General features: G+C 34.8%; 1 protein-coding gene across 2 annotated transcripts; it reads right to left on the reverse strand.

Annotated features, from left to right (window-relative positions):
• Nucleotides 1-1,727: 1,727 nt before the first annotated feature.
• Nucleotides 1,728-18,066, reverse strand: LOC110670070 (eukaryotic initiation factor 4A-3). 2 transcript variants are annotated; one of them, XM_021832010.2, is made up of 8 exons: nucleotides 17,684-18,064; nucleotides 16,778-17,018; nucleotides 16,525-16,605; nucleotides 16,220-16,327; nucleotides 16,011-16,130; nucleotides 14,965-15,132; nucleotides 2,352-2,438; nucleotides 1,728-2,039 (listed from the first exon to the last, which is right to left on the reverse strand). In XM_021832010.2, the coding sequence occupies exons 1-8, from the start codon at nucleotides 17,995-17,997 to the stop codon at nucleotides 1,926-1,928; spliced, it is 1,233 nt and encodes a 410-aa protein (XP_021687702.2). In that variant the 5' UTR covers nucleotides 17,998-18,064; the 3' UTR covers nucleotides 1,728-1,925. The 2 variants fall into 2 exon arrangements, with proteins under 2 accessions (XP_021687702.2, XP_021687703.2); XM_021832011.2 differs by lacking the exon at nucleotides 14,965-15,132 and having other exon boundaries at nucleotides 17,684-18,066.
• Nucleotides 18,067-20,287: the final 2,221 nt, after the last annotated feature.

A 20,287-nucleotide genomic window follows, 5' to 3' on the forward strand; every position in this document is an offset into this window, starting at 1 on the left:
GATATGATATATGACAATGCATTGACAAGAGTAAACTCCATGTGTTTGTCATAAGCGTCACTGCTTCGGGCATTAAATCATTTGGCCTTATCAAAAATATGGATGAGCCATGTGTATATAAGAAGGTTAGTGAGAGTGCTTTCACTTTCCTTGTCTTATATGTAGATGACATTTTGTTGATAGGCAATGACATAGGTATGTTAACAACTGTCAAGGTATGGTTGTCAAATACATTCTCCATGAAAGACTTAGGGGAAGCAACCTATATTCTTAGAATTCGCATCTATAGAGATAGAGCGAAAAGAATAATTGATTTATCCCAAAGTCTATACTTGGAAAATGTATTAAAAATGTTTAACATGCTTGATTCCAAGAGAGGATTGTTACCAGTAAGAAAGATGTACATGACTTATACAAAAAAGATTGTAATCGTGTTTGTTCTCAAAGTATTAACATCCTGTGAAAATCTGCTGCATCCTGGAATAAATTGATAAGTTATTATTTACATAACGGTTCAAGAAGCTCCTTGAATCATTCATATCAATTTATCAATATACTCTAGGATGCAATAACTACTTACTAGAATGTTACAAATTAGATATGCAAGATTGATGATGAGGACCCTGCAGGTTAGAAGATCTTCTTGTATGACCTTAGCTAGATTTATATTAGAGACAAATTATAACACATTCTTTTAATCTATTTTAAAAAAATTAAAGGGGCTATCTATCTCCAAAATAGTAAAAAGAACTTCTTTGATCTATTTTTAAAATTTGAAGAACTTGTTTGATATTTTTTAAAACTTGAAGGGTTTGTTTAGACCCCAAACACTTTAAGGACATATATAGCTATTGGCCCATACTTTGACCAAAATAAGCCTTTTGCGAGAAAAAAAAAGCTAAAATACTTCAAAATGTATAATAAAATCTAGAATAAATATAGGATAATCATTTTTAGTCTCTAAGAATTAACAAAACCAACAACTTATTTTTTTTTCATAATCAAACAATTTAGTCCCTAAGATTTGAAAAAACTTATAACTTAGTTCCTGTCGTTAGAATTTCCTTAAGTTATCATTAGTTTTAGCAAAAATACAAACAATGCCCTTATCTCTATTTTTAATATGAAAATAATTTAGTCCCATAAATTTTGTTTTATTAACAATTTACTATCTATATTTTTAAAATACAAGTCCCATTAAATTAAAAATTTTAATTAATTACAAAATTATCCATATATTTTATAAATTGATTATTATACATCATAACTATTTATAAATAAATCATTATAATTTTGTAAAAATCTATTTATGTCAATATCATTTTAATATTTTCATATATTAAGAAAAATATATGAATATAGAAACAGTATTATTAGAATAAAATTTCAGAATAAATTGCTTATATTAAAAATAAAATTAAAAGCATTTTAATATTTTTTATAAATTTAATTGAAAATTAAATAAAATTCCATCACTAGAAACTTTCAAGGACTAAATTAATTAATTTTGAAACTATAGCACTAATTTGTAGATTTAACTTAATCTTATAAACTAAATTATTTTTAAATTAAAAATAGAGTTAAAAATATTTTGATCATTTTCCCAAGAACTACTGACAACTTAAATTCTGATATTAATTACTAATTTATAAATTTTATCAAATCTCATAGACTAAATTACTTAATTTTGAAACAGACTAAATTATAATTTACCTATTAATATATAATTCCACGATCAAAGAATCCAGCTTGCATAAAACACAATAAATAATAAAAATCAGTCACATGGAGTTGATCTATTCTATCGTACAAAACTCTGAAACGCATTACAAATAAGGAGTATTGGCAAATAGCAATCCACAATAATGTCAACTACTCAACTTTAAACACCATCCTGCTGGCAACACAATCAACACAGCAAGCCTCTAGATTAGATCAGCAACATTCATTGGCATTTCATCGATCTGGGTACTGTAGTACTGCTCTATATCTCTCAAAATCTTGATATCATCACTTTTGACAAAATTTATGGCGACACCCTGAAAATCATGCATCCAAAAGCCATTTAATTGACAACAATTTAAACAACCACCTAGCATATACATCAATCAATGCAGAGGAGTATGACAATAGCAGAATGAGTATCTGATATGCAAATATATTGCATCTCAAGTACAAAATTGAATGGCGCAGATATGAGAAATATGATCACAAGGAAATTATACTTCTGGACAGGAATCTAGTTCTTGAGGATGTCTTAAATCTAATTGATAGGAAAAGAAATCATCTTGCACAATGATGAAACTAGAATAAAATTTGTGCAGGAAAAAATGAAAATACAAAGTCCATACCTTGCGTCCAAAACGACCTGAACGACCAATCCGATGGATGTAAAGTTCTCGATTGTTTGGTAGGTCATAATTGATCACCAAAGAAACCTGAGACATGAAGAAGCCAACACAATAAGAAGAAGAAGAAGAAAAAGAAAAGAAAAGCAGAGGATGCATTCAAATACATCTACAATCAGAAACAACTGGATGTATTCCCACCAAGAAGACAATGACCTAAACAGAAGAAAGAGGAGAAAACGAAGGAGAGAGCACCCTGCAATTAGATGCTTTCAGTGGACATGCAAGCTCACTGATATGAGCATTTGCAAGTTACCATAGATTGATGAGAATGAATAAACATGCAATAGTAAGATAACAAGAAAACTATTCAAGCATTTGAGAAAAAGCCAAATTCAAGATAGGGTTTTCGTGCTTCACTAGGAAAATTATCCGATAACTTAACCCATCTCCTCGTTCCCTTTCACAGAAGGTGACACAACATAGCAATGTATTACCCAGCACATATTACCCAACATAGAAGAAAAGGGATTCTTGCTACTTGCTAAATTATTAATTTCCTTCTCTTTATTTTATTTTATTTTTTCTTTTTTTGCAAAGATGGAATCGGAAGCATCTACTATTGCTACTAAAACCGATAATAGCAACAAAGATCTCGCATTAAAGTATATCCATTTGGTGGATCCAAACAATAAAAATGATGTTGTAACTTTTGTAGCAAAGTTACAAAAGGAGCGATATTCCGAGCTAAGCCGCATTTAGTTGGAGGATTTCGAAATGCTATAATGTGTAAGAAGTGTCCAATACATGTGCATGAAGAGCTACAAGAGTATATGTAGCAAAAGGATTCAGCAAAGAACTTAGATAAACTGTCTGTTTATGAGGATGTTGAAACTCTTGGAGATGATGAAGATGAAGATGATGTTGGGGTAATTCTTGGACGCTCAAAGGGAAGTAGTGAGGTTAAAAAGAAGCCAAGGTCAAATGGTCCAATAGATGTATATTTTGCCAAAAGTGCTGAAAAGGCAGCTCTAAGATCAAAAAAAAAAAAAATTCAAAGATGAAGCAAACCACTATTAATGAGGCATGTAAAAAGAAATTACGAAAAAAAGCATGTAAGTATATAGCTCGATGGATGTATGATGCAGCAATTCCTTTTAATGCCGTCAATTATCCAACTTTTCATGTTATGATGGAGTCTATCGGACAATTTGGAATTGGTATGAAAGCACCTAGTTTTCATGAGGCGTGGGTTCCCTTGTTGAATGAAGAAGTTGCTGAGGCAAAGAATTCATTAAAGTTATATGAAGAAGAATGAGCAAAGTTTGGTTGTTCCATAATAGCAAATGATTGGACTGATAAAAAACAAAGGACTTTGATTAATTTCTTGCTGAATTCTCCAAAGGAAACTGTTTTCATAGAATCTGTTTATGCTTCAGAGTATTCAAAGACTCATGATAAGATGTATGAACTGCTTAATAGATTTGAAGAGCGTGTTGGAAAGGCTAATGTGGTTCAAGTTGTAACAGATAATGCTAGCAATTGTGTGCTTGCAGGTAATTAAGAATTTTTATTCTTCTTATTATTAGATAATTTAATTTCATTTTAAGTAAATAATGTATTTAATATTTATGCTACCATATTTGTTTTGCTTTTAGGAAAGTTGTTAGAAACAAAGCGCCCTCATTTATATTTGACACCTTGTGCTGCCCATTGCATAGAATTGATGCTTGAAGATATTAGGAAAATTCCCAACATAACACAATTAAAAGGGCAGTGACATTGAATGGATATATTTACATTCGTCCAAGTGTGGTGAACATGTTGCGGCACTTTACTAATGAAAGAGAGCTAATTAGGCCAACTATCACAAGATTTGCAACTACTTTTCTCACCCTTCAACACATACATAAGCACAAGGCGAATTTGAGAAAGATGTTTACTTCAGAGGAATGCACCAAAAGTAAGTGGGCAAAAGAACTGTTTGGTAAGAAAGCATGAAGTATTGTCATGATGCCAACTTTTTGGACTAATATTGTTTATATATATTTGGTCTATTAGTCTGTGTGCTTAGACTAGTGAGAAAATACCAGCAATGAGATATATTTATGAGGTGATGGATAGCGCTAAAGAAGCATTTGCAAAGTCATTTAGTGACAATGAAAAAAAAAATATAGGACAATATTTGAGATTATTGATAAACGATGGGAAAGCCAACTCCATCAACCTTTGCATGCAGCTTGATATTATTTGAATCCTAAATTTTTTTATTCAAATGAGAAAATTAATGAAGATGTTGAGGTTGTTATTGGCTTATACCAGGTTGTAGCAAGGTTGATTCTAAGCAAAAAAGAACAAGACAAAATAATGGCAATTACCTTTTTATCAAAATGTTGAAGGCATCTTTGGGCTGGCAATTAGAAATCGAAAGAAAGCATCTCCAGGTAATATAATTTTACTCATAAGCATGTAATCTCATCTTGCAATCCTTTTGAATAATAATTAATAAGCATTATTTTTTCATTAGCTATATGGTGGCTAACTTACAGGGCTACAACTCCAAATTTGAGAAATTTTTCTATCAAAGTACTTAGCCTCACTTGTAGTGCATCTGGTTATGAGCGTAATTGGAGCCTTTTTTAGCATGTAAGTGACAAAACATCTCCCTTTAGAATTATACCTTTAATTTGTTCTTTCAAAAATCATACTTATTAAAATCGTCATATTTTGCAGATAGTAAAAAAATAAATAGGCTAGCTTAACATCACTTAAATGATTTGGTGTTTGTCAAGTACAATCAGTCATTAAAGCGTCGATATTATGCATGTGACCGCATTGACCCCATCTCATTGAAAGACATTGGCGATTGTAATGAATGGTTGACGGGTCAACCAGAGGAAGAGAGAGATAGAGATGAACTTGTTTTTAAAGATGATGATTTGACATGGAATATGGTTGCTGAAGCTATTGGAGCTTAAGAGGATGCCTACAACACTAGATTAAGTAAATGGAAAAATGTTACGTCTACACCTATTCCAAGATCTACGTCACAGCTAAAAAGAAAAGCAATATCCAGTCATACTTCTTCACTTCTTGAAGATGATGATGATGATGATGGTGTTAATTTGGAAGATGAGTATGAGGAGATAATGAAGTTGATGAAGAAGATGAAAAAGATGAAGAGGACTTTGATATTTCTATTGATGTGGATTGAACATTTAGTAGTTTACTAGTTTATTAAATTTTACTTTTAGTAGTTTATAAGTGTCTTTAACTTTTAGTAGTTTATTTTTATCTTTTTAAGATTGCAAAATTTTTATTATTTGAATGCTTGTTGGTTATTATTATGTAGTTTTATGTTACTTGAGGCGTGATAGCATATTTATAGTTTTTTAAATTTTCAATATTTTCTTTTACTTTTGCCCCTTGCCTAGCTTTGGCGCACGCCTACGCCTTGCGCTTTGTGCTTAGGCACCAGAACACCTTAGCGCCTTGATAACTATGGTTAGCATAAAATCCCGATTAATCCAGAAGAGGTACTTTCCTCCACTATAAATAAGGGTCGCAATAATATGGAAAGTACAAAATTCTCTTACTTTTTGATTGTATTTGCTTTCTTGGCATTTGCTGACTTGAGCATCAAAGTGGCCTAACTCAAGCCACTGACCTCATCTTTTCTCTTTGATTTCAGGCACCATCTAATCAAGTTCTTACCTAAGGATTCCAGGCAACATCAATGACGCTGTGGGAATAAAATTTTCATTTTTGATCATTTCATTTTTGTTGCTGGTTTTCTTGGGTTTTGTCGGGTTTTGTCCTTTTTGTTAACTAGTTTTGTTAATCTCCAATGGCTAAGACAGGAATGCATTCTGGAAGGGCAAGATCAGAGGCTATAGCTGACAATGTGGAGACTTGGACTGAGGGGGGAAAAGCTCCATTAATGGTCCATAATCAGGAAATTCCAGTAGGAAAAAACACAAACTCCTCCTAAGACCCCATGTTCTTGAAAATTAAAGAAATGGAGACAATATTGGCACTCTTTAAGAAAAGAATATGAGCAACCCGATAAAGGAAGTGCACCAACAACTCCAGCACCACCACTTCCCCCTCCACTTCCACCAATGATGCTTCCTGGGAAACATCCTCAGGAAGATAGATATGGAGACAGTAAAGGCAAATCAAAATAGGAATACTCTAAAGAGGAGGAATCAAATATTGAGGATACTGTGTTGAGTCAAAAGATTGCCCAGGCAATCAAAAAGTACCAAAAGCATCTCAATGATGATGGTTTTGGCATAGGTGATAGGTCTCCTCTTTGTGAGACGATACTAGCTGAAATTTTTCTACCAAAATTTAAATTGCCCATTTTAGATATGCAAAGTTTTTCCGACCACCCTAACAGGGCTTGCTCAAAAATGATATCAATGGTTCTCGGTGGGATCGGTCGAAAGCTTTGATTAGCTGACCAATTCATTCCGAGACAAGTTTATTAATAGTATATCGCCAAGAAAGTTGTCATCCGACCTTAAGAAGATTCGACAGATGGACGCAGAATTCCTTCGATATTATATTTCCAAGTTTAACACTGAGGCCATCCAAGTCGAAAATCTCAATCATGAAACAGTGTGTGAGGCGATCAAAAAAAGAGATCGAAATGTGAAGTTTGTTGATTCCTTTATTAAAAATCCAGCATGGGATTACCAGCAGTTAATGGAATGAGCTCAGAAATATATCAGGCTTGATGACGAGCGAATGGCTTTGAGGGAAAAGAGGTGATTTTCACATAATAACAAGAGGTATGAGAAGAGGAGCTATGGTAGTGACAGGCGATCTTATAATCGGGATCGTGATTCTAAACATGGAAAGAAGGATTACTGCACTTACACACCTCTCAATGAGTCTAGATCAAAGGTACTCGTGAATCCAGAAAACTGGTCAAGATATTAAATGGCCCCACAGGCTCAAGCCTGAGAGTCTTGAAAGGAGATATCGATTTAAATATTGTCACTTTCATGATGATCATGGTCATACCACTGACAAGTGTAGGCAGCTCAAGGACGAGGTCGAGCAGTTGGTTAGAGATGGCAGCTTCACAAAATTTGCTAGAGATGATCACTTACGAAGTAGACGAGATGAGGGCTCAACAAATAAGGAGTCAGGCAAGGCTTCTGAAGAAGAACCTATTGGCATTATTAATGTTATTGCGGGTGGACCAGATGATTGCAAGTATCGAGGAAAGAGACCGATAGATAGCAGTGAAAGATTAAAGGTCCTTTCAGTGGAAAAAGAAACTTCATGTTCGGATCCTATCACTTTGGCACAAAGGATTACGAGTAGGTAAAACGTCCCATTCTGATCCCTTGGTGGTCAATATTTTGTTAAATAGGTATACTATGAGGACTCTAGTAGATATTGAGTAGTTTGGTTAATTTTATCATTCTATAAGCATATGAAAGCTCGGATTACAAAAGAATGAACCAAGGGAGCTTATCCTCTAGTCAGATTGGGAGATAAAATAGTCTCGGTGGCAAGAATGGTTAACTCACTATGGGGTTAAGTGATGGTACTTTCCGAAGAAACATTTATGTTGAGTTTGTAGTCATTGACATTCCTTATAATGTCATATTAGGGAGGCCTATTCTAAATAGTAATGGGATTTTGATTAATATGGATTGCCTTTGCATGAAGTTGCATACAACAAAGGGAGTTGCTGTAGTCCGAAAAAGTCAACAGTCAACATAGGAGTGTTACGAGTAGTCCGCCAAAGTGGCTACTACGAATACTTTCCCTATGGACCTCCTGGAGAAGCCAAAGTCCCATGTCTTACCAACACCGATTGATGAGGCGAAGGAAGTATAATTGTTCCCAAGAAAGTGCATCAATCTCGGTACCGCTCTTAAGGAGGCAGTCATTAATATCTTAAGAAAGCATGTTAATACTTTTTCTTGGAGTCAAAAGCAAGTAAAGGGAGTTGATCACTCGGTTATAATGCATAGTTTGAATGTAGATCTGACCTTCAAACCGGTTCAGCAAAAGAAACGCCAGATCATCCCAAATAGGCAGCAAGTGGTCAAAGATGAAATAAATAATGTTGAAGGCCGGATTGATCAGGGAAGTTAAGTATCCTACCTGGGTAGCTAATGTGGTATTGGTTAAAAAATCCATGGCAAATGGCGAATGTGTTGATTTTAGCAACCTCAATCGAGCTTGTCCCAATGATCATTATCCTTTGTCCACAATAGAACAATTGGTAGATTCAACTGCAGGACATGCTATGTGCTCCTTAGTTGACGCTATTTCAAGATATCACCAAATTAAGATGGACCCAGATGATTAGAAAAAGACTAATTTCATTACAGATTCAGGGATGTATTGCTATAAGGTTATGACATTCGGTTTAAAAAATGCAGGAGCTACTTATTAGCGTTTGGTAAATAAAATGTTCAAGGGTTTGACCAGAAAGACAATTAAGGTATATGTAAATGATATGATTATCAAGAGTAAGAGGATGGAGGATCATGCAAGGGACATCATAGAAGCTTTTGACATATTGGATAAAGTGAGCATAAAGTTAAATCCAGAAAAGTGTACATTCGAAGTGAAGGCAAGAAAGTTTTTGGGCTATATGATGTCAGAAAGAGGAATTGAAGCTAACCTAGAGAAGATCAAATCAATCATGGATATGAAACCACCCTAGAATATTAAGGAAATTCATGAGTTGAATGGTCAGGTCACAGCGTTAGGTCAGTTTATGTCTTGTTCGGCTCGAAAATGTTTGCTTTTTTATCAAGCTTTGAAAGTAAGGAAGCGTTTCAAATAGGGTGACAACTGTCAGGTAGCTTTTGATGAGTTAAAAGATTTCCTCAGTAACCCACCTCTTCTTGACTAGCTCAGGGCTGGTAAGGTCTTGTTTTTATATCTTGCAATTACTCGGGAGCAGTGTTATTAAAGGCGATAAAAGGCGCCAAGCGAGGCGCTAGGCGAGGCGAGGCGAGACGAGGCGCTAGGCGCTAGGCAAGGCGAGGCGAGCCCATTGCGCCTCGCTTAGCTGAGGCGAGGCAACTAGAAAGAGGCGCCTCGCCTCTCTCTCTCTCTCTCTCTCTCTCTCTCTCTCTCTCTCTGCCCTCTTCACCTTCTTTCCTCTTTCTCTCCTCTATTCTTCTTTTGTATTTTTCCCCCCTACCCCTCTCACTTGTCGTTTTCCTCTCACCAACAGCCTTAGAGAATGCCATTTTTTCTCTTCTCTCTTACTTATTTTCCCTTTTTTTTTCTTTTTTTTTTCTTATCTTTTCTATACTTTTCTCTCTTACAAACAGTTACGCCATTTTTGTCAAGCAATAGCACTTTTTTTTTGGTTAATTTGTTGTTTCATATTGTTTATTATATGGGAACTGTGATATGCATTTTGTTATTGTCAATTGTTATATGATTTTTATTAAATGGATATTGTAAATCTCATTTAGAATGGTTAATTAATTTAATTTTAAAATGGTTTAGGTCCCATTAATGGGAAGTTTGATATGCTCCTCTTGGTTTAGAATAAAAAAGTATTGTGCATTTGCAGATGGTAAATTTAATGTGCTTTTTTACTTATTAAACCAGTTAAATGAATGAATTTTTATGTTAGAAGCAATTCAAAAAGGCGCTGTAACCTAAATTGCCAATATATATATGGCAATTTAGGTTACAGCGCCTTTTGGAATTTAGGTTACAGCGCCTTACTTTAAAAAGGCTCTCGTCTCGCCTCTCGCCTAAGGCCATGAGATATCTTATCACCTCAGTGTCGCCTTTCGCCTTAATAACATTGCTCAGGAGACAATTAGTTCGATTCTGGTTCGGTAAGAAGATGGTGAGCAGAGGCCAATCTACTACACTAGTCAAGTATTGAAAATAGCTAAACTCAGCTATCCTACAATAGTCAGGTACTGTCAGCAGCAACAAAATTGAGACCATACTTTGAGTCACGTACTAATGAAGTCCAAAACAATTATCCTTTGAGAAAGATATTGCATCACACAGAGACATCAAGCTGTTTGGCTACATGATCAGTGATTTTGGGTGCATATGACATCAGATATGTTCCCGAATCAACTCTTAAAGCTCAGGCATTAGCTAATTTTGTAGTAGAAATGACACCGTCAATACAAAAAGAAACAGAAATACAGGAAGAATGGAAGGTCTGGGTGGATGGAGCTGTCGGATCAGTAGAAGCTGGGATTGGAATCGTGTTAGAAGGACCTTGCCACATCAAGCTCCATTATGCAACTCCGTTAGCTTTCCAAGCCACCAATAATGTGGCAGAATATGAGGCGTTCCTTATGGCACTTCAGATTATGAAAGAGGTAAGAATCCTAAATGTTACCATTTTTTGCGACTCTTAATCAATGTCAGAGAAATTTCCAAGTCAAGGACTCAAACCACGCAAAGTATCGGGCGAAAATTCTATACTATATGCAAGAAATCCAATCCAATTCTGGAGAAGTGACCACCCTACAAATTCCAAGATTGGAGAACAGTGAAGTGGCTGCATTAGCCAAGTTAGCAGACTCAAGTAAGCAACACTTAACTTAGTCTATACCTTTGGAGGAGATTACTACCCCAACTGTTGATCAAGAAGAGGCATTGCAAATTGATGTTGTTTCCATGTGGATGACCCCAATTTTTTATTATTTGGACAATAGGGTATTACCTGACAGTCCTCTTGAAGCAAAAAAGATAAGTGCAAAAGTCTTCTGGTTACAGTGTCCTCAATGGATGGCTTTATAGAAGGTCCTTTTTGCGACCTTGGTTGAAATGCATCACTCCTGAGGAAGGGATAGTGATTTTGATTGATATTCATGAAGGTTTGTGCAGTAGCCATAAGGGTGTTCGAACCATCGCCAAAAAAGCTTTTAGGCAAGGATATTTCTGGCCTTTGGCAATAGATAATGCCATGGAATTAGTGCGAAAATGCAAAAAATGCCAAGAATGTAGCTTTATTCCCTGAGCTCTGGCAAAAAAATTAGCGGCTATTAAGAGTCCATGGCCATTTTATCAGTGGGAAATTGATATCCTGGGTTCATTTCCTAAAGCTTCAAGATCTAGAAAATATGTTATTGTGGCCATTAATCACTTTACCAAGTGGACCGAGGCAGAAGCTTCACAATTGATCACTGCTGATAAGGCAATCACTTTTGTAAGGCAAAGTATTTTTTGTAGGTTTGGTGTACCCAAAGTAATTACCACCGATAATGGCACTCAGTTTGGAAGCTGCAAATTCAAATCTGTCTGCTCAACGTGAGGTATTAATCTTTGGTTCGCTTTCACTTACCATCCTCAAACTAATGAAATGAACAAAAGTCACTAATCGTACCATTTTGAATGGTTTGTAGCAGAGGCTAGACAAAGCTAAATGAAGGCGGCCAAATGAGTTACCACACGTTTTGTGGGCATACCGAACCACTCCCAGATCGGCAATTGGGGAGACCATTCTCTTTAGCATATGGCTCAGACATTGTTATTCCTACAGAAATTATGTCAGTGCTCAAACTAAGAATCTTGAGATCGCTGCAAATGAAAATGGTCTTCGGCCCAATCTTGACCAAGACGAAGTCCTGCAGGAGCGAGCATCCATCCAAATGGTGGAATATAGACCAAAGATGGTTCAAATATATAACAAAAATGTGAGGCACCGATCATTCATAGTTGGTGATCTGGTCATGAAACGAGTCGATGTCTCAAGAGTAGCAGCCAGGGCCAGCAAGCTAGGCAGTAATTGGGAAGGTCCCTATATCATATCTAAAGTCATCCACCAATGCTCTTACAAGATTGCCTACCTCGGTGGTATTGATCTTCCACAGGCATGGAATATTTATAACTTACGCAGATTTTATCAATAAAGACTTCTCTCTAGTAAAGGCCGTAAGGTTCATTAAGGCGATCTTTCTCCCAAGAAATGCCCTAATGTGGCAACAAAGGCAATCTCTCGCCCAATAAATGCCCTAACGTGGCAACAAGAGCAATCTCCCGCCCGATAAATGCCCTAATGTGGCATTAAATCAATCTCTCACCCAATAAATGCCCTAACGTGGCAACAAAGGCGACCTCTCACCCATAAATGCCATAACATGTCACTAAGGTGATCTCTCGCCCGTAAATGCCCTAATGCTAAAATAAAGCGATCTCTTGCCTGTTAATGCCTTAATATAGCAAAAAAGGCGCTTCCTCGCCCATATATGCCTTAGCATGACACTAACAAAGGTTTCTCAGGCCTTCTTAAAAGGCTCTACGATGATTATTTGCCCAAGGCACCACAAGTTGTATTTTATTGGCCACGCAATTAAATTTTCATTAGGTAAGTTTACTTCAAGAAAATATTCAACTTAAAAAGTTCAGACCGAAATTTTATGCAGCTTAGCAAAATAAAAAAAAACTTCATGAATAAAACAACCAAGAGAGATTGGCAAAGCATACTTCATTAATGTAAAAAGACAAGGTTACAAGATTAGTTAGTAGGGTGATCAATCCCGACATGATCAGAAATGGATGGATTTTGGGAGCCCGTCCAAGTTCGGCCACCCTTTTCTTCTTTAATTCTCTAATTAATCGAGCCACTTCCTATTTCTAGTTACCCGCCATATTTGCACAAAAAGAGTAGTTGGTAAGTATCGCAATTTGAAAGAAAAGGTTCTTAACGGAAATCTCGGAAGAGGGACCAAAGTCAGCAAGTTCTACGAGCATGTCTGTTTTGGCAACATAAGTGCTAAACCAATAGTTCAGTTCATCCTTATCAACATTGGCAATTTTAAAACGCTTTTTCTTCCCTTGCTCCTTGAGTTTGGCCACATAAATGTCCTCGAAAAGGTTTAGTTGAGGATTCCTTCCTGTCTTGTCAGCTAAGTAGTTCTAGTTCCCAAGAATACCTTACCAAGCAGTTGGTTTTTTACTATGAAGAATGAGAATTCTTCCTTTCCAATTCTTTAAAAATGAGAGGAGATAGGAAAAAAAGCTGGCAGTTCGATTGTGCTTGAAAAAAATCAAAATTCGTCATTTTTCTTAGGTTCTTCATTTTTCCGGGTGCCTAACCGATACAAGTCGTCGAACATCTTTTCCATAGTGAACAGATGTTTTGCTCGGAACCCAATCAATAACCTCCAGGAATTTGGATGAAGTTGCATGATTGATAGTTGGTAATATTGAAGCACTCAGATGTAAAAAGGATCCAGTGGGAATCTAAGTCTTGCATTTAGTTGCTCCTCATAAATAATCATGCGATCTCTTTCTACGAAAAAGTGATCAGCTCTAACGTCCTCTGCACAAGCTTCTGCCTCATAGCTTGGAGGGAACGTGACATTTCAACATTAGAGATGGGAGCTCGATAGCATCTATTTCTGAGCTAATCTCATCAATACCAAGGAGTTTAGAAGCAGTTTTCTTTGGTTTCTTAGAAGGTGGTATGGGATATGCGGATGTGTCGGCTTCACGACTAGTACCTTCCATATTTGCAATAGGGATACTCGTTGTTTCTTTATCTGACAATGATAAAATAAGGCTACTAGCTGTTTTTATTATCGGGGAATCACCAAAGCTAGGTTCTGTATTGATGGTTTCTTGGGTTTCTTGGCGGTCTTTCTCACTCATGATACTAAAAAGAAAGGCTAAGTGTAGAGAAAAAGGAAAACAGTAGAGTTTACCTGTCTGCCAAGTCGGCAGAAGCTCATCGGAAGAGGATGAAAAGTACATTAGATGGAAGGTCAAGGATGCTATGGTTCGCAAAAGGAAGATGAAAATGACAAAGGTAATTTTTATTTTTGAAAAAAATACTTTTATAGGCAATTGTAGAATTTAAAATTCAAAACAAGCCGCCAAAAAATTCACCCCAAAAACGTAAAGGACAGTTTGTCTTTTTAGTTTTAAACGATACAGTTGTCAAGTGCAGTTAATGCTGACACGATTTCATAGGAGGCAATCCAAACCTAAAGATTCAAATTGATGGAGGGACTAATGTTATAATATGGATAAAAATCCGATCTCAGGTGATTGGGGACTGGATTTTGGAGCCCGAACCAAGGTTAGACATCAGGAGCTTGAGCAGGACATAAGGTGTTCAATTAAGACACCAGATGTTCGAACAAATAATGAAGTGTTCGGATGAGGTAAGATATTTGAGATGATCGGAATAAATACATGATCGAATAAGAAGAAAGTGATCGGATAAAAGAGAAATGCAGGATAAAAGCATGTCCTATGTTGAAGCCGAGAATATAGGGCATGTTAATTGGCACTTCCTTAAAAAGTGGAATCAATTAACATAAAATCCTGATTAATCCGGAAGAGTTACTTTTCTCAACTCTATAAATAATGGTCACAGCAATATGGAAGGTATGCAATTCTCCTACTTTTTTATTAGTATTTGCTTTCTTGGCATTTATTGACTTGAGCGTTGGAGTGGCCTAACTCAGGCCACTGACCTCATCTTTTCTCCTTGATTTTAGGCACCATCTGATTAGGTTCTGACCTAAGGATTTCAAGCAACATCAAATATCTTAATATTTATTATTTTTCTTTTGCTTTTTTGAAAAAAGAAACTTAATATGAAAAAAATAATTGTTTTCAACAAATATATTAATGAACTTGCCTGTTGAACATCAAGTCCCCGAGCCCAAACATCAGTAGTGATCAGGACACGCGTTGTACCAGATCGGAACTCTGACATAATTGCATCTCTCTCCTTTTGAGGCATGTCACCATGCATTGATGAGACTGTAAAGTTATTGCTCCTCATCTTCTCAGTTAGCCAATCCACCTGTCCAAGGTAATGCATTTGCATATCCATAAGGACAACAAATTCACTTCAATTCTAATTTTATGTGGCCCAATACTAATATTCATAAGCCCTTCAACTTTTACTCAACTCAACTAAATTTTAACTCCAAACAAATTAGGGTTTATGAAATAAATCTATTTTGTTAATTCCACCGAGTTTAGGGCTAAACCTTAAAAAAGATCTAAGAACATCAAGTCCTTTCTCCTAGGAACTCCATGTCTTTTTATATAACCCTCCCTTTCTTATCTCCTACCATTTCAACTAAGCCTTCAACTAACCAAAGAACATAACTCTTTTGGTACCCATTATACTTGGAAATCTGGCCAAAAGAGGTCTAATTTCCTTGTTATTCAATCCACTTATAATAAAGATAGACTTATCATGTATCAATTTTCAATTTTCATATTTGAAGCAGAAAAAAGGGATTTTGAACCCAGCCAGAACAGCCTTCTTCATCCATATTCTGAAGATTCTCTAATCAACTTAATATCAAAAGCCTGATATTGTAAAAAAATATATATGATAGCTACCACATATCTTCAACAACTGTTTTGAGTATTGTAGGCAACCCATACACTAAGATGGTTAGTTATCAATGTATTATACAAACAAACAGTGAAGAAGAATTTCAGCCATTAATTTTATCATTTTGGATAATAGATAAAGTTTTGCTTCATGTTGATAGAGATTTACATATTTGATGGACATTAAAATTAAAACAAAGAGAGTCTAACAAAGTCACAAATTTCAATTTTTAGCCACAAATAAGATATAGACAATCCCGATAATTGATGAGAATATTCATAACAATCAACTGTCAGACAGCAAAAAGAATATTAGATCAGTGACAGTATTACCTTCCGTTTTGTGTTGCAGAAAATAACAGCTTGGGTTATTGTAAGAGTATCATAAAGGTCGCAAAGGGTATCAAATTTCCACTCTTCCCTTTCAACTGCTACAAAAAATTGTTTGATGCCCTATCATAATAGAAACAAATGAGAAGCTCTCATCAAATTCCAGTATTGCATTTATTGTAAACTCATTTACAGCTCAAATAAACACTCACTTCTAAAGTCAATTCATCACGTTTCACAAGAATCTTAACAGGATCTGTCATGAACTTGCTTGTCATCTCCAAAATTTCATTAGGAAGGGTAGCAGAAATCAAGACAACCTGCAATTTAGGACCAACATGTCATGTTATCCATTAGTTATAATCTAGACCTAAATTAAAATAAAATCTAGTTTCATAAAAAATCTAAAAATGTCTAGCATCACTCATCTCATGAAAACAAAACAATTCCATGTGTGTAGAGCAACAGATGCAACAGAATAGAAATTTATTTAAGATTTCTTTGGTTTGTTAAACACCTGAAGCTCTGGAGGAAGATATCTGTATACATCATAAATTTGATCCTTGAACCCTCTGCTCAGCATCTCATCAGACTCATCCTACAAGATTTAAAAAAGAAAATAATAACAATAAATCAATAACATAATGAATACAGGGAGTATATCTGTATGCATGCCACTTAGCAGTGAACAAAGCACCCCACCTCAAAGTACATAATAAAAAAGCAAAAACAAGCAGATATCAATGCACAATCTAAAATCATCAACTCACAAGAACTAATAACCTAATGGCTCTAGTGCGTAATGTCCTCCTCTTTATCATGTCACAGACCCTGCCTGGAGTTCCAGACACAACATGAACTCCATACTCTAGCTTTCTGATATCCTCACCCACACTTTTGCCTCCAATGCATGCATGTGCTTGGATATTAATGTAATCACCAATGGCCAATATTACTTTCTCTGTCTGAGCAGCCAGTTCTCTTGTAGGTGACAATATCAATGCCTGGACCCTGTAAAATTGAACAAACATGATGGCAAACCAGATGACCCACAAACACATATTTCCTTCCAGCCATGTACCACAAGTCGCAGAATGCTGGTAGGTGCAAAAATATCCCAGTAAAAAAGGAACAAAATTACACCCAAGCCAAAACAAGAACATGGAAATAAGATACAATCTTCTTTTATTACTAAAAACAAGAAAGTAAAGCAGATTGTCTTTTCGGGTGGTGAGCCCATTCCACATACTTGTGGATCCTGTTGTACTATTTTTACAATTAGCTCAAATTAATACCCAAAAATTAATTTCCCAATAAGAAAAAATGAGCAAAACATTTTCCATACTACAACTTACAAAAGTATTCCTAAACACGGCTCAATTTGTTGACAACTCAATATAGTTGCTTTGCATAAGTTATAATTCAAAGAACACACCCTCAGGAGAGAGAGAGAGAGAGAGAGAGAGAGAGAGAGAGAGAGAGAGAGAATCCGGTGGGTAAAGAACAATCTTTGCTCCTCAACGACATATGCATTTGAAATTAGGGTTTAACCACGAATAACAATTTTAGCTATCTAAAACCAACATTTTAAAAAATTAATACAAAACCATTTAAAAGGAAGAGAAAAGGAACGCCAAATTTTGCAATTAGGGTTTAAATGAATTCATAAAACATACTCTCTGCTAGAGGTATCGACGAGTTGGCAAACAGTGAGCGCAATCATGGAGGTCTTGCCAGTACCGGATTGAGCCTGAGCTATCACATCTCGGCCTTTGATTAAGGGCATAACTGCCCTCTGCTGGATTGCCGACGGCTTCTCAAACCCATAGGCATAAATTCCGCGAAGCAGATCGTTCTTTATGCCCATCTCGTCGAAGCTGGTTATAGGTTCTATACCATCTGTCGTCTCGAACACCAATTTGTCATCCTCCGCAGAGGCTCTCCTAGCACTCCGCCCTGCCGGAACCACGCTTGTCGCCGCGGCCGCCATCGCTTTGCGCCGTGTGTAAGGATGCAATTTTTTTTTCCTTTTTCTTTTGAATGCTTTTATGCTTTTCTCGCCTTTTAACCGTAAACCCTGTGTCATGAAGCTTTTCAGACCCGGTCTGACTGAATTAAAAGATCAAAATTATTTAAAATTAATTCATATTAACTAAATAAATCAAAACTTTTTTATTAGTGGCTAATTATATTTAAAATTTTTAATTTTAGAAAATTTAATTATTGCTTTCAAAATTTAAAAATTTTTAAATAAGATCCAAAAATTAATTTGAAAATTTTTACTTTTTACACTAAATTTATCATATAATATATCCACTCATGATTGAGCTCGTGAATAAATCCATTAGCATTAAACTCCTTCTAAGGTCTTACTGTAAAGTAATCTACCTAGAATTTGAATTTTCTTCAAATAGTGAGAGGTGTAGGAGATGAGATATAACTCCCCACTCTTACACATTGAACCATGATTCAGCAAAAGAACATGACTTGTTTTTTTCGAAGTTTTTACGGGCATAAGATAGAAGAACAAGTAAATCACAACATGGTGTTTTCTTGGATTGTATTCTTTGGCTGCAATAAAAAGAAAATGTTTTTCTTTATGTGGTTCAAATCTTGATGCAATATTGATACAACAAAGTCCTCTTCCTTTGTTAGTTTCTTTATCTATATTTTCTATGAAAAATCTTTGTAATTTAGATACATCTAGATGGTCGATTCTATTTATTTAATTCGTGAATAATATATTATTGAATGTGGACGAGCGATATAAAGATAGTTGTGAATTTATATGCATGGTCTAATATAGTTAGGGTATTTCTAACATTGATATTAGAGTTATTTCTTGTTTTCCTAGTCTAAATATGTTATTAACATGTTAAATAGATGTTAGGTTATTAGAATTAAATCAGAGATTTAGCTTTACATATATTAATTTATTGAAACATGTTCAATGTATCTACTTTAGGTTGTTATATACTTTAGGTTGTTATACATTTCTATATGTTTATCTTTTATTCAAGAATTTTATACCTTTGTAAAGTAGACATGACAAAATTTCTATAGAAATATTATTTATATTGTTTGGATAAAAGATAAGAGAGTTACACTTTTTTAAAGACATCAGAAAAGTCACCTAAATTATAAAATTAGGAAAAGTTGACCCTTTCTAGGAAATTTTCAATTGTAGCGAGGATATGTGTACCCTAAAATCCAGGAGAGAGCCCTTATTTATGGAAAATACTCCAAATGAATCAAAAATATCATGAAATATTTTTTATTTAAAAATTAGAAAAATAGAAAATAAATGTTTTTCTAGGAAAAAATAGTTTTCAAGGTTTTTTCAGTGGAAAAATTCCTACAAGATCCTAAAAATATTTTAAAAATATTAGTGATGAAAAATTTAATTCCCGAGACATTTTTCATTTTCTTTTAATTTTTTGATAATTTCTTTAGTTTTATCTTCTCAAATTTCTTTAATTATCTAAAAATTATTTTAAAATGTCCAAAATTATTAGATGTTTGTTCCAAATTATAGTTCTCTCCCTGAAATATTTCTATCATTATATTTATTAATATTATTTATTTTTGAGAGAATAAATATTATTTATGGACCTTAAATTTCATTTTATATATGTACAGAAATATGGTTTATCTTGTTATAACTCCTTACAAGATATTTAATGCGTAGTAAAAGGCTAACTAGTTGGAATGATTAGAGAGCTAATCACTCTAAAGATGGATCCTAATGATACTTCCGATGATTGAGAGAGTATCTTGTTAACTACATTATTAGGGTAAATTTAAAGATACAATCAATTATTGGGCAAGAGATCTCCTATGAGAGAGTGACAGACATAAGGCACTAAGAGTAGCTTTATATAACCTAACCTAAAAGAAATATTAGATTCCAATTAGGAATAAGTAGATAAAAATAATGTTGGGTGTTATAAGCGTCTAGTGATGGGATCCATCTAGGAATTCTCAAACTAGATTGCTAGGAAGACAACATATATTTTATTTGGTATGTCTATATGCGATGAATCCCATCACTAAGACAATGCTACCAAAAGTCAACCACGAGCTAAAACATGAACTATGCAAAGAACTTGTGGGATCTTTATCAGTTACAAGGGTTTTCATTATAAATTAGAGAAATATTAGGTTCCTTTATTTTCTAATCAATTATTTTTTATACTATTCATTAATCTTAATTTGTTCATTATTGAAATTTTATTTTTGAACAATTTTATTTATCTTTGTGATAATAAATGTTGTGTTAT

Source organism: Hevea brasiliensis, chromosome 6 (assembly GCF_030052815.1).
Source record: "Hevea brasiliensis isolate MT/VB/25A 57/8 chromosome 6, ASM3005281v1, whole genome shotgun sequence".
In the NCBI taxonomy this organism is placed as follows: Eukaryota; Viridiplantae; Streptophyta; class Magnoliopsida; order Malpighiales; family Euphorbiaceae; genus Hevea; species Hevea brasiliensis.